General features: G+C 39.7%; 3 protein-coding genes across 5 annotated transcripts; 2 read left to right on the top strand and 1 right to left on the bottom strand.

Moving 5' to 3' along the window:
• Positions 1-585: 585 nt before the first annotated feature.
• On the bottom strand, positions 586-6,472 carry rnf170 (ring finger protein 170). 3 transcript variants are annotated; one of them, XM_069703937.1, is made up of 7 exons: positions 6,195-6,472; positions 4,999-5,154; positions 4,721-4,796; positions 3,872-3,986; positions 3,474-3,547; positions 2,424-2,555; positions 586-2,066 (listed from the first exon to the last, which is right to left on the bottom strand). In XM_069703937.1, exons 2-7 carry the CDS (start codon positions 5,136-5,138, stop codon positions 1,797-1,799), a joined length of 807 nt encoding a protein of 268 aa, XP_069560038.1. In that variant the 5' UTR covers positions 5,139-5,154; positions 6,195-6,472; the 3' UTR covers positions 586-1,796. The 3 variants fall into 3 exon arrangements, with proteins under 3 accessions (XP_069560038.1, XP_069560022.1, XP_069560030.1); XM_069703921.1 differs by having other exon boundaries at positions 4,999-5,160; positions 6,199-6,472; XM_069703929.1 differs by lacking the exon at positions 6,195-6,472 and having other exon boundaries at positions 4,999-5,338.
• A 306-nt stretch (positions 6,473-6,778) lies between these two features.
• gpn3 (GPN-loop GTPase 3) lies at positions 6,779-8,984 on the top strand. Its single transcript, XM_069707065.1, has 8 exons — positions 6,779-6,840; positions 6,986-7,094; positions 7,519-7,686; positions 7,818-7,942; positions 8,060-8,175; positions 8,452-8,548; positions 8,636-8,764; positions 8,873-8,984. Exons 1-8 carry the CDS (start codon positions 6,793-6,795, stop codon positions 8,936-8,938), a joined length of 858 nt encoding a protein of 285 aa, XP_069563166.1. The 5' UTR covers positions 6,779-6,792; the 3' UTR covers positions 8,939-8,984.
• Positions 8,985-9,333: 349 nt separating this feature from the next.
• arpc3 (actin related protein 2/3 complex, subunit 3) lies at positions 9,334-13,328 on the top strand. The gene is made up of 7 exons (XM_069703896.1): positions 9,334-9,442; positions 9,819-9,918; positions 10,875-10,951; positions 11,504-11,572; positions 11,831-11,957; positions 12,684-12,778; positions 13,074-13,328. The coding sequence occupies exons 1-7, from the start codon at positions 9,437-9,439 to the stop codon at positions 13,134-13,136; spliced, it is 537 nt and encodes a 178-aa protein (XP_069559997.1). The 5' UTR covers positions 9,334-9,436; the 3' UTR covers positions 13,137-13,328.
• Positions 13,329-13,362: the final 34 nt, after the last annotated feature.

Here is a 13,362-nt window from a genome sequence, read left to right as displayed (position 1 = left end):
CTATCATTGATTTGTATGAAAAACAAAAGGGCGGCGGTTGCTCAAACACCCCAGAGACAAACTGGAAGAAATGTTAGTCAGCAAAACTAAAAAGGTATGACACATCTTTGACATGTGCCGCACCTCAAAAAGCCAATGGTGGTTTTTTTTTGGTTGGTGATCTGAAGCTGTCGAACAGAATAAACTTTACAGTTGATCGTTGATCTGCCACATGAACCTCAACACCATCCTGTTACTATACTTTAAAATGAAGGCCAAAGCTTATTCAGCAAAGAAAGCCTCCCCCAAAAGCACATGGGCTGGACAAAGTTTCAGCCACCACTGTAAAACAACCTTTTCCAGCCTGAGGGTCAGGACCTCAACATGGACTAACTTTTGCACTTTCCAAAAATAAGTGCAATACAGTACAGAAAATACACATATCTATATCTAAAATACACTGCATTAATTATGCTTGCTGGTGGCCTCTATCTGCTTTAACCTCTTTTCCAAATGTACCAGAATATTTAATATCTTGCTATGACGAGGCGAATCAACACCAGTTACTGCAGTTGATTCATTGAAGGAGTCACAAGTCAAAAAGGCTGAGAATGGGAACTTTATATTTATTGTACGCCAGGCAAAGATTTTCATTTGAACACAAGACAGAAAGGTCTCACTCGTTCCTTTTACATCCTCAAGAAATTATTCCTTTTCCAAATATCTTTTTTTTTTTTTTTTTTTTAAATGACAAAATATAACTGAATACACATTGGTCACAATGTTTATATTTTTAATAGAATTAAATTTAGATTCATTTTTGAAATTATACAGATGAAAAAAAAGGACACCGATGTTTCAAAGGATCTTTAGGTTTTGTTCACCACCAACTCTGAGCCTGATAAAGATTGTAAATTTTACACAGGAAACAAACACTCAAATTCACAATTAACTTTAGAATAGCGAGGTAAACTTTTAAATGATGAGTTAACATTCATTATTTGAGGAAGTTTACGTTCAAAATAATCTACAATTCCTCCTCGACACCTTTGGTTTGCCTTCGTTTTAAGATCCATGGGTTACTTTTTTATTTCTTAAATAATAATGTACCAGTTGAGAAGTCTCTGTGCATCAGACCGGTTGCCCTGTGAACCATCAATTCACATGGACGCATGCAGAAAGGTTCAGATTACAGCAGATTTGATCCATAAATGTAAACTGCAGTAGGTGAAATTATGTTTTTTTTATCAAGTAGTCATGAATATGCATAGGTACATGTTACATAAATAAGTTCATCATCAGTGTAAGTGACCAAACAGGCTGTAATATTCACAGTAAGATGTTTCTTGAAACATACCTTTGATTGGCAGCTGTAAATCTGGATGCAAACAGCCATACTTAAATGCATTTGATCAACAATGTACGTCCACGCTCTCGTTATATTACACAACTGTCTCCATTAAGATGCACATTGACCAAACGACTGCTTTTTGCAACGTCGTCAAAGAACAGGCGGGTAGAAACACGAGCCATTCAGGAGGGGTGTTCCTTAAGTACGTATATAGGCCACAATGATTTTCCTGGCTGACTGTAGTGTCTGATTCAAAGTATATGTTCCATTGTCCGAGGCCTTGACTCATCCAACCCATGAACCATTAATGCTGCCATCTACATACAGGCAACATTCAAAGCTCATATTTTTCTCACACCTTTTCAGTGTTAAAGTAGCAATGAAGACTTTACCATAAACCTTTATGAGAAAACCAGAAGTATTGATGAACTGCTCTGCGAGTCCACCCCTTTTAATGAGCGCCCACCTAGCCGTTCAGTCTCTGTGTGACCACCTCTCTGTACATGATGGAGATGTACACAAAGAGGAGTAGGATTACAAAGAAATCGTCCATGAACCCCAGGAGGCCGAAAAGGGCTTCGGGGAGGATGTCGAGCGGCGAGGCCAGGTAGGTGAGAGCGCCGACCAGGCAGAGAAGAATTCGAATCCTGAACATCCAGAAGAGGCCGCCCATGGAAAACATCTCCCTGAAGGCATGGCGGAGCAGGGTGGGCACGTCGCGCAGCCTGTCCATGAACTGAGGGGAGGCGGAGAGACACAAAGACAGAGGAGCGACATTATGAAAAGACCTAAATATACTCCTCTCAATTATGATGCACCGCACAAGTCAGTAGCTCATAAATATTAGCAATGCAGCAAGATTAGACATTTTTGAGGGACGTTATGTTAATTGTTAATACTACAAAGCACAGTAACTGATATATTTTCTAAAGTATTATAATAACATTTATAACAGGGCAATGAAAATGTTTCTAGCAGCATCTTCAGACCATTTTTATTTCAAGAACTGAGTAAAATTGGTTAAAAAGTTATTATAATATATCAACCTACAAGTACTGCAGCCTAAATAATTATCTGGATGGAGTATACTCACAGATCTAGGCTGGCCGGAGAACCTGCGGTTGTAATCGTTGATGTCTCTTAGTATGAGCAGAGGTTCCGCCTCGCCATCCTGCACCCTCTGAGGAGCGGCGTGCTCTTGAAACAACGGGAATAGCAATGTTACCTGGGAAACAAAAAAACAGTAAATGATAAGCTTTCACAAAGGGGGGAGGGGATGGAGTGGTGCTTCCACCACTCTCACTGACACAAATATCTTTTACGCTTTTTTTTTTTTTTTTTACTTTGACAGTAACTAACAGCAAAATATTAGACTAGACCTGAAAGGTGTAATGTTGAATTCACACATACGTTTGTGTTTAACACGTAATTTACATCTGTCCAACTTCAGAGTGATGTATCTTCTGTACCACATCGGGATGGGTCATAGTTTTCTAAACTTAACATTTTTGCTTTTTAATGCGATTATCATCTGGTCTTATTTCCTTCGGCGGCTGTAATGCATTACGTTTGCCAGTAGGTGGCAGTAAAGCACCTGAAAGCTTTTTGCTAATTGCTATTAAACAACAAATCGAGGGGAAGAAGAACACGTTACCAAACTCTGGTGCAACGTCTTCAAAAAAAATAATGGAATAGTTCACAGCGGATATCAAGTAACATTATTGTTTAAAATATTCATCCCCAGTACTACAAACTACTTACTCTACTGTTTGGTCCTTGTTGAAAATGTTTTAATAACACAATGGCAATACAGCTCCCAAGTCTGAGTAGCATTTTGTTCCGATATCTATGCTGTAAATGATCCCAGCCCTGGTGTTGTTCAGCATGGAGCCAGCCGATCGGTTCTCTCCTGGCTGCTCTTCGCTCAGCGTCAGAGGATATTTGTGTCAACATTTTCCTGCAGTGAGCTTAAGATGAGTGAGAAAGGCAGCAAAGCCCGTTCTTATTCACAATAAACAGCAGCTGTCACTGTCCCTGCTTTTTGAATCAGTGTGTGTGAATGGCCCATTAGGGAAGCAAGTGATACCATCAGCTACCTGTAGGTCTTGCAAAAAATGTGAACACTTAAAGAAACAATTCTCACCATTTGTCTGCAGATAGGGCAGTTAATCGCACCCAGCCAGGTGCCATATCTCCAGTAGGCTATAATGCAGGAGCCTATACAGAAATAAGGACGAGTGTATGTGAGTACAGCTTAAGTAAAATTACAAGTATTAGCTCTTTAAACATTTGAAAATATATGCGCTTTTATTTATGTGCATGTTTACAGCTGAATTCTATATTCATTGCTATTTTCTTCTAATAATTTGAAGCGAAACCAGTTCAGTTTACACAAGTCAACAAAGCAGATTAAAACTGTGACCATTTTACATTAAAAACATCTACACTCGTGATTCTTGTTCATTGCTTTCTCTCTGTTTCCTGATCTTACAGTTGTGTTGATCTAATTGTATATCATCAGAAAATGTACAATACTCTTACCACAGAAAAGGTGTCCACAGTTGGTTTCCACAGGCAGAGCAGCCTGCTGTAAACACACAGGACAAGACATGTCTGTGTAGTACTGCTGCCTGGCCTCCGCCTGAGGATTATCATCCTGATGAAACAAATCAAATGCATATAAATCAAAAAGATGTGTAAAAGCCTTGCATAGTGTACGTGTTACAGCCATTTTCCTGGATTTATCTCCCCAGTGGAAAATAAACATCATACAACTATGTTAGAAATAAAACCAGTTATCAATCCTGGAGAGCCACACAGGGTATTACCTTGTTTACTACTTGTAAAGTACAGATTATTTAGGGCAATTTCTTTTTTTTTTTTTTTTTTAAAGTACAATTCTTTAATCGCAGCCCTTTTTGGATTTCATGCTGTACTTTGGCCACACACACTTTTTGACTTACTTCCCCAAGAATTGAACTACTTTCTAGCTTCAATACTTAAGAGCATTCCAAAACTGAATACATTTCATACAATTGCACAGAAATATATCTAGTTTTCAAACTTGTTTTCTTGATACAAGATACAGATATCAATAAAATATGAATTCCTCTGATTTATGAAAGAGATGATAGCATTCAATTTAAATATGCTTCTGAAACTCTTTCACTGCACTAAATCTATTTTTGCAGGCATACAAAAATGATACTGTTCTTTAGCCTGAAATATGCCAGGCAACATTTAGCCTTTTTCTAAGTGCCTGTTAATGCCCAAAAAAGAATTCAAACAAATCAGACAGATTTTATGTATTGTTGTTGTGTTTTTTTTTTTCACATTATCTTTTCCATTTCCATTTGGCCAGAAGGGGCAGACCCGCGTTTTCCTTCTTACCTGCTCTGTTTGAAGCTGTTGTCGTACGGCTCGAACGTGCTCCTGATTCTCAGGATGGATGTTCTGCTGCTCCTGTCTGAGGGGATCAAAAGGGAGACGTTTGACAATGCAATATTCCTCAGCTGAAACCCATGAGACATGCAACAAGAAACAGGAAGAGCTCATATCTTATGTTTTCATTGAACAAATGACATGAGAACTGAATGCAACCCACCGAGCAAAGTTATTCATATCTGTATCATTATTTGTCTATGACGTGCCAGTTATAATGTGTTTACCTGAAGAGCAAAGTGAGGAGCCCTGCGAGGAAGGTGACACTGAGCACCACAACAAACAACACTTGGTTGCTGACACCCTCAATGAGGGCGTCCTCATCTTGGATCAGGTAGTCCAAGTCCCCACATTGATTGTCCTCCATCCCACACACTCATAGCCTACACCTCTAGAGAATACAAAGAAAAAAAGAGGTGAGCATTTCACCGAGTCTGTTACTGACCGTTCGCTACAGAATTAGTAAATCCATTTTACTAATACATTTGTAAAATACTGACTTTTTTTTTGTTTTTTTGTTATAAGCAGAAGCTATATTGTTTTTCCAATTAAAAACATTTGCATAAAAACTGCACCAAGGCACAAAATGCTGAGCTCTTTTGATTGAAGTTGAAACCGTTTGTGGCTTCAGCCTGTGTCAGAGAGCCCAAAATCCTGTGATTCTCTTACATTAAAACTGTTTTAACTGATGTTAGGTATGAAAGCATGTTGCGTTTTTAAGATTTGGCTGCAAATTTGTTTAACTTAACATCAGCTTCAGATTCGTTTTAAGTGGAGTAACCAGAAGTATTTCGGTCCCTAATTAAACAAAAGCACTAATATCACATCTTGTAATTCTGCTTAAGTAAATATACTTAGTGACATCCCACCACTGTGAAGAACTTATTCAGCATCACAAGTGAGTCTTTTAACTTTTAAAGGCACATTTAACTTGACCAAACTGCTTGATCATGTCGGTTGATGACATTTCCATGAACACTTGTCTGATACTCTTCAGATTACTTTCCGCAGTAGCGCCGAGATCAAAAACGTCCCGGGTGACAAATCAAATGGCACTTTTCGGGCATTACCATCTAAAACAGTCCGTCTTGATGCTCTCCACTCTGCGAGGCGAAGTTTAGTGTCAGCACGGAGCAGCTGGGACTCGTTACTCGTAACATATTCGTCGTTTCTTTTAGAAACTCCTCCGCAGTTGGACACGCAGCGAAAACACGTCGAAATCCGATCTGAATCTTGGTTATTATCGCTTGGTAAATACACAAATGCAGCCACCTAACTAACTAACTAACTAACAAAAGACACGTCTCGGGTTTAGTGACTCTGATAATCACCTCAAGAGTTATCGACGGTTTTGATAAAAGAGTCAAATCGAGCTAATTCTGTCCACGTTGGAAGACAGCAGGACAATGATAAATGACTTCACTTACCAATAAATTTAAAAAAAAAAAGACCACCTTCACTTCCAGAAGCCCGACCTGTCAAATCCAGTCACTATCGAATCACTTGATTTCTGAATATTTATACACGGGAGCAATCGTTGCTTGTTTAGCTGCATTTGCATGCGGCTGTTGCTGTTTCACTTCAATTCTTCTTCTATATCCGCCTCCATTATTTTCTTCTTCGTTGTGCCAATTTAAACGCTTCCAGGGGCACCACCGCCCCCCGGAGGGTCGTTTGTTGTCCTCCTGTTGACCGAGCACAGTTTTAACAACACCAATATACAATTAATTAAATTAAAATCTGACAGTCGCTCAAACGTTTCATTACTTTTCGCGTAATATTTCTTATCACGTGATGTATATTTGCGCGTGTATTGAGGTGATGAATTATACTCTCGCCGTGATCGCCAGGTGGCGGTAGAGGGACATTCAGCGGATGTGAACGCCCCCAAAAAGACGTCGGAGAAGAAGTCCTGCGTATCAAGTAAACGTAATAGTACAAGCCACCTGTAACGACAAAAAAAAAAAAAAGACCAAAAAAAGGACCTAATTTCGCCTCACCACCTTTTTAATCGATGCAAGATGCCTCGTTATGCTCAGCTGGTGATGGGCCCGGCGGGCAGCGGCAAGGTAAATGATCAGTCATTCAGTCGTACGTGCTTGAAATCCCTTGTTATGCTAAGCGGCTAACGCGCTATGCTAAGGCACGAGGTTGTGTTGTCTTTGCTGTGGGACGAGTTCAACTTGTCGTTTGTGGGTTTTATGTCCATTTCAGAGTACCTACTGCTCCACCATGGTCCAGCATTCACAGGCCCTAAACCGGTCAGTTCAGGTGGTCAACTTGGACCCGGCAGCCGAGCACTTTGACTACCCTGTCATGGCAGGTAAACACAAGAGTGGTTTTAGATAGTTGGTTTCTCACCCAGGACAGAGGAGCTGGCGAATAAAGACACCAGCTGGTTGACGGGAAAAGCACTAGTGGAAATAGTTGATGTTATTTCACACTTATATTGGGTTTAAATGGTCTTTTACGTGTATTTTTTTTTTTTAGAAACCATGATGCACTTAAAAGAGGCTTTGCAATACTAGAATAAAACGTTTTATTTCCTCGTTTCCTCGTGTGTTCAAGTCTTTTTGATTGTTTGATTATGTTCTGGTCAACCTTTCTTGTGTTCAAATCTGGCCTGACTTGATTTAAAATGTGAGATCGATATTTTGAATCGTGTGCCAATACGTGTTATTTGCTATTACATTTAGTATAGTTGTGTTATTCTGCTGCGCAACCTCACTCTGTTTCTGTCTCCTCAGACATCCGTGAGCTCATCCAGGTGGATGACGTGATGGAGGACGACTCTCTCCGATTTGGCCCTAACGGAGGCCTGGTCTTCTGCATGGAGTACTTTGCCAACAACTTTGACTGGCTGGAGGAAAGCCTGGGTCACGTTGAAGATGACTACATATTGTTTGACTGCCCAGGTATTATGCCCCCCCCCCCCCCCCTCTTTGGAGACATGCTGCAGCCATCTATCTGCAGCACTGGATTCATTTCAGTTGTGGAGTTGGGAATCTTATTTGTGGAAAAGTGACAATGTTTTATTGTTTTACAGGTCAGATTGAGCTCTATACACACCTCCCTGTAATGAGACAGCTGGTGGAGCAGCTCCAACAGTGGGAGTTTCGGGTTTGTGGCGTCTTTCTGGTTGACTCGCAGTTCATGGTGGAGTCTTTTAAGGTAATTTTTTTTTCTATTTTGTTTTTCCATATGCTTCATTTTTGCACTGACCTGCACTTTAAGTAGTCACGACATCAAACTTAAAGTCTCACGTCTTTCACTTGTCTCCCACTTTAGTTTATCTCAGGAGTCATGGCTGCTCTGAGCGCGATGGTGTTATTAGAGATTCCTCAAGTAAACATCATGACAAAAATGGACCTGCTTAGTCCCAAAGCCAAGAAGGAAATTGAAAAGTAAGTTTCACATGAATACAGTACAGCAGCAGTACAAGTGTTTACTTCACACAAAACTGGCAGCAATAATTCCCATTGATGTTGGTACAAAGACCCAAGCAAAGGAAGGGTAACTGTGACTAAAAGTTTCGTGTGTCTGAATCATCAGTTTGAAGTTCTCTTATTAAACTGAGTTAACCTCATAAGCTGAACCTTAGTTTTGGTAAAGAGGCAAGTCTTAATTCTTTCTTCTGCAATAATTAAAATAAAAAATGTTTTGCTCTCGATTTTCACAAGATACCTGGACCCAGACATGTACTCAATGATGGACGATAACTCTGACAACATCAGAAGTACAAAGTTCAAGAAGCTAACCAAGGCTATCTGTGATCTGGTAAGCGAAGTCTTTGATTTTTGATTTGACTGAACAGTTTTGGATCAGACTTTTGCATTTTGTAATTTCTCTGTTTTGTGTGTCCAGATTGATGACTACAGCATGGTAAGATTCCTCCCCTTTGACCGCACAGATGATGAAGGTATCAACATAGTACTGCAACACATCGACTTCTCCATACAGTACGGGGAGGACCTGGAGTTCAAGGAGCCAAAGGTGAAAAAGCAAAAATAAACAAAACACAACTTGACTAAACTAACTACAAAGTGACAATATGGTGTTATTAACCTAATGGTTTTTCTTCCACGCATTCTTCTTCTACAGGATGTTGATGAAGAGCCTGCTAACCTAAATTATGATGAGATTTTTCAAGATAAAGTGAACAGCTGAGAGGAAACGTGACTGTGCAGATGCAGTGGAAGAGACTTTGTGGGGGGGGGAAAGGCCGAAGATGAAGTCAACAGAGGAGCAGAGACTTGGAAATGGACATGCTGAAAAAAGACTGACTGGAAATCATGAATAATGTTTCATGTATTTATATGTTTATGGTATTGTTTTTTTCTGTTTTGATAACTCAAAAATATGAGAAATTCATCCTGTTTGTGTTTCATTATTTCAAGACAATGTAGAAGTTTAAATAGCTGTTATTGAATACATTAATTAATGATATATTTTGTATTAAAATATTTTACAAAATACACTGCTTTGCCTGTCTGCGAAGAAAAAAATAAATAAATAATAATTGCTTACTAGCGCCCCCACGTGGTTGCCACGCAACACGACATGTGGCCACTTCCTGTAATACTGAAAGGGTGGGGAGAGGCGGAAGCAGCGTCTTGGTAGCATATTTCTCTCGCTGAGCAGTTGGACTGATACTTGTCGTTCAACATGCCGGTGAGTAAATACGACACGACTTTTGACAAGCAGAACCGTTTACTGTGCGGCTCAGAGGGAGATATTGGCACAGAAACTCCACTTGGTGACAAAAGGGCCTCCCGAGTTGGCCGCGATGACGATTCTGCTTTAGCGTAGCTGGTTAGCCGCATTAGCATTAGCTCGCAATTTAACGATCCCAACATGCCAGAAATAATCACATGTTAGTAATTGTTATTTATCTTCAAATGCATTTAAAAAAAAAAAAAAAATTTTAGTCCTGTATCTGTACATTAATTAACACCGCGACAACTGAAGCGGGGGCTAACCTGCGATCTGATGGAAATCCTCTGTACGTGTAATAACAAGGTGACGGCAGCTTGTTCCTGTTTTCTAGGCGTACCACTCAAACCTGATGATCCCTGAAACCAGGATGGTGGGGAATATGGCTTTGCTCCCCCTCAAAACCCAGTTTAAAGGACCAGCCAGGGGAGACGGTGAGTCCCCCCCCCCCCCCTCGATGACGGAGGCGCACGCGTTTTGTTGAGTTTTTAAACTGTGCTTTGACTTGTTTCAGTCCGTTTTGTTTTGGGTCGATGCCTTTGTTCGACCTCGCAGATCACAGTTCCTGATATCGGCTTCATTTCCTTATATGGCCCGAAGAGTACATCCTCAAATTGACACACAGCTTTTCTGTAACACAGCAGACTGTACAATAACTCACCTCTGGTGAAATCCATCACACAACAACAACACTGTTGTCTGTGTTTCTTGGTTGTTTGTATATAATATATATAGATATATGCTGTACTGTATATACTGTGCATTTTATATTTTTACAGCTATTTTTACAGTTATTTTACTGCTTTCTATTATTCTATTATTATCTTGTTGCTTCTGTATGCTGCTGTAGTGAAAAAAAAAAGTCCCCTCGGGGATTAATAAAGTAAATACCTAACCTAACCGTACATAAACACAAAGAATGGGACTTACACGCATACGTATATTACATTAAGATGTAACGGTGAGACGGAAAATGAGTTTCGGTATTGTGTAGAGTTTGACCGATTTTAAATGCATCAAAGCAAAAGGAGCGAGGATGTGACATTTTTTAAGTTATTTTATAAACTTTACAAAAAGCAAAAGACTTCACCATTTTCTCAGCGCACTGTATTTACCAAATAGGGCTTTACCAGTAACACAAAAATGTGTGTGACTAAAACAGGAAATGACACAATAGTGACATCGTTTGACGAGATAGAGAGAGAGATAGATAGATAGATAGATAGATAGATAGATAGATAGATAGATAGATAGATAGATAGATAGATAGATAGATAGATAGATACTGTATTAATCCCTCAGAGGGAAATTTTTTATAATGGTAAATTCTTGAATCCATCATATGTATTAAATTGAGAGCTGTATTTATTTACACCTTTTGTCATTTCAGGCGTAGATTCTGATATCATTGATGAGGCTATCTACTACTTCAAGGCCAATGTCTTCTTCAAGAACTATGAAATCAAGGTGAGAAATGCTTTTACCGTTTGCTCGTATGCGTCCCCCGTGGAAGGTGGTCAAAATGTTAAACGGAACATTTGTGTTGATAAAACGTGCCACGCTTTTGCTGTATTTGTCGCTCCAACTCACTGAATCTGTATGGACCTAAAAAGTCAGCAAAGAAAGAAAGAAAGAAATTGAAAAAAGAAGGTTAATAAGTTTAAACATGTTCATGTGTTAATTTTTTTTTTTAAATATTTTTAAACAAATACAAGAAACGCAAGAGAAAGACAAACATTTGCATCACTAGTTGTTCCTGTATACGTTTTCTGTTCCCCATCTTCCTCTCTCTCGGTGTCTCGGAGCAGCCGAACACTTTGTTCCTCTGCATGCCCGGGCTTGCTTTCTTCTTGTTCCCCTCAACAATGTCGTCTTCTCACCGTTGCTTTCAGCCTTTTGCATTGCAGGGCTGGCTGGCGAATCACAACAAGTAGAACGCGTTAGACATAACACCGGGTTTTTTTTTTCAGTTCCACGGCCGATATTTCAATCAATAACTTTTGTGTGCGTTTCTTTCAGAATGAGGCCGACAGGACGCTGATCTACGTCACACTCTACATTTCTGAATGTCTAAAAAAGCTACAGAAGGTAAATTGAACGCGTCGCTGTACTGCGGAGGTGGACATCCGCGCCGCACTGTGGCTTCATGAAAATATAATTTCATATATTTATCATTTATTTAACAATTATCAAGCTTGTGCTGAAGTAAGGCAGTCAATCAAAGGCAGAGGTCCCAAAAAGGGCTCTAATGTTTTTCCTCACTTGCAACAAGGAGGTACTTGCTGCTTTAAATAGTTGAGCTGCTGATCTAACCCTCTATATTGGCATATGTGTTCCTCTTTGCAGTGCAGCTCCAGGAGCCAGGGAGAGAAAGAAATGTACACCCTGGGCATCACTAACTTTCCCATTCCTGGAGAACCTGGATTCCCTCTTAATGCTATGTATGCTAAACCTGCAAACAAGCAGGAGGAAGGTAACAATTAGCACTATAACATTGGACTTAAACCTGTTTGCCTGCCAAATGTGGTTTACCAAAAAAAAAAAATAAAAAAAGAAAAAAAAGAAGAAGCTCGGCCTGACATCCTCCAACAGATTCAGACTTGATTGCTAGCAGTAATTCATTGAAGTCCACTGATGAAGTTTCATTTCCCTGTACTCTGAATTAGCGCCAGTTTCCTTGTACCCTTCTTATATTTCAAATAATTCCCAGTGGTAATATCAAACCAAAAATAGCAATGCTGACCAGTGTTCTATCAGCTGTAACGGTCTAAAGATTGAAAATGCTGTTTCATGCTTGCATGATGCCCCTCAAACTTGTTCTTACACAATGTTTATTGATAAAACTCAAGTGAAAGTACACCTGGACATTTATCTCCACTAAAGATAAGGAGTCATTTTACTGAAACAACACGATGTCCAAGTTGGCTTCAGAGTGAAACCTATCGATACCTATCGCTGTGCTGTTCCTTTACTCCTCAATAAAAGTGGGGACTCTTTTTGTACAGACCAGAAAATACTATTTGGCAGGTCGACAATTTAAGTAACGTCCAAGGCCTCCTTTACCACTTTTGATGCAGCGGCCATGAATAAAATGGTGTCACTATCCTAAAAAACAACAACAAAAAAAATAGTATCTACTGTTAAACAATAGCTAACGGTTTTGGATTGATTCTAATATTGGCTCTTCAAACTTTTTCAGAGACTATGAGGGCGTACCTCCAGCAGATCCGCCAGGAGACCGGCCTGAGGCTATGCGATCGTGTGTTTGACCCCCAAACAGACAAACCGAGCAAGGTGAGTCAAAACATCTCCAAAATTACAGTTCTTACACCAGGAAATAGGCGATTCTCATCTCAAAAACACGACAAATCAGGTGGATGTGTCCTACAAGCATCACTTAAACACAGTAAAATGTGTTTAGCCACACTATAACTGTCTGTATTCTATAGTCTTGTGACTGGTTGGGTCATCAGGTCTCCAGCTGATTTAAAAAAAAAAAAAAAAATACAAATAAATAATAATCTTGCTAGTAGTGGTTAAAGTGCCAATCCACCAGAGGCTTTATTTAACTGATGTTTGTTTCCTTCAGTGGTGGGTGTGCTTTGTCAAGAGGCAGTTCATGAACAAAAGTCTGTCAGCTCCTGGACAGTGAGCAGCAGTGGACCCCCCAGTTTCTGTTCTGCACTTGCAAGACAGACAGACGGACGGACGGATTTTTGGGCGGGATGGGAGAGAAGGGTTGAGATTTTTATACTCTTTAAGTTTGCAGATGTGTCTTCACTTATTTGGATGTTGATCATTGAGCTGGTGCTTAATTCAATAAAGTAATCATTGAGATTGAAAAGTATTGCAGTATTTTCTTTTGTAATCGCATTTCA

The sequence above is a fragment of the Brachyistius frenatus genome, unplaced genomic scaffold (assembly GCF_029030835.1).
Source record: "Brachyistius frenatus isolate BFR_SWC_R1_liver_20210118 unplaced genomic scaffold, ASM2903083v1 Contig_3, whole genome shotgun sequence".
NCBI classification, from domain to species: Eukaryota; Metazoa; Chordata; class Actinopteri; family Embiotocidae; genus Brachyistius; species Brachyistius frenatus.
Note: the sequence above shows the minus strand (reverse complement) of the source record. Positions and strands in the feature narration are given on the sequence as shown.

What these genes read in the sequence shown, in the direction of transcription:
- arpc3 (XM_069703896.1), top strand. An exon ending in TCAAGAACTATGAAATCAAG is followed by an intron (nt 10,952 to 11,503) that starts GTGAGAAATGCT and finishes CGTTTCTTTCAG; the next exon opens with AATGAGGCCGACAGGACGCT. An exon ending in AAACAGACAAACCGAGCAAG is followed by an intron (nt 12,779 to 13,073) that starts GTGAGTCAAAAC and finishes TGTTTCCTTCAG; the next exon opens with TGGTGGGTGTGCTTTGTCAA.
- rnf170 (XM_069703937.1), bottom strand. Translation starts at nt 5,138, where the DNA reads ATGGAGGACAATCAATGTGGGGACTTGGACTACCTGATCCAAGATGAG. An exon ending in AACAGCTTCAAACAGAGCAG is followed by an intron (nt 3,987 to 4,720) that starts GTAAGAAGGAAA and finishes TTGTTTCATCAG; the next exon opens with GATGATAATCCTCAGGCGGA. An exon ending in TCTCCGGCCAGCCTAGATCT is followed by an intron (nt 2,067 to 2,423) that starts GTGAGTATACTC and finishes GCCTCCCCTCAG; the next exon opens with TTCATGGACAGGCTGCGCGA.
- gpn3 (XM_069707065.1), top strand. Translation starts at nt 6,793, where the DNA reads ATGCCTCGTTATGCTCAGCTGGTGATGGGCCCGGCGGGCAGCGGCAAG. An exon ending in GCCCGGCGGGCAGCGGCAAG is followed by an intron (nt 6,841 to 6,985) that starts GTAAATGATCAG and finishes TGTCCATTTCAG; the next exon opens with AGTACCTACTGCTCCACCAT. An exon ending in GCCAAGAAGGAAATTGAAAA is followed by an intron (nt 8,176 to 8,451) that starts GTAAGTTTCACA and finishes GATTTTCACAAG; the next exon opens with ATACCTGGACCCAGACATGT.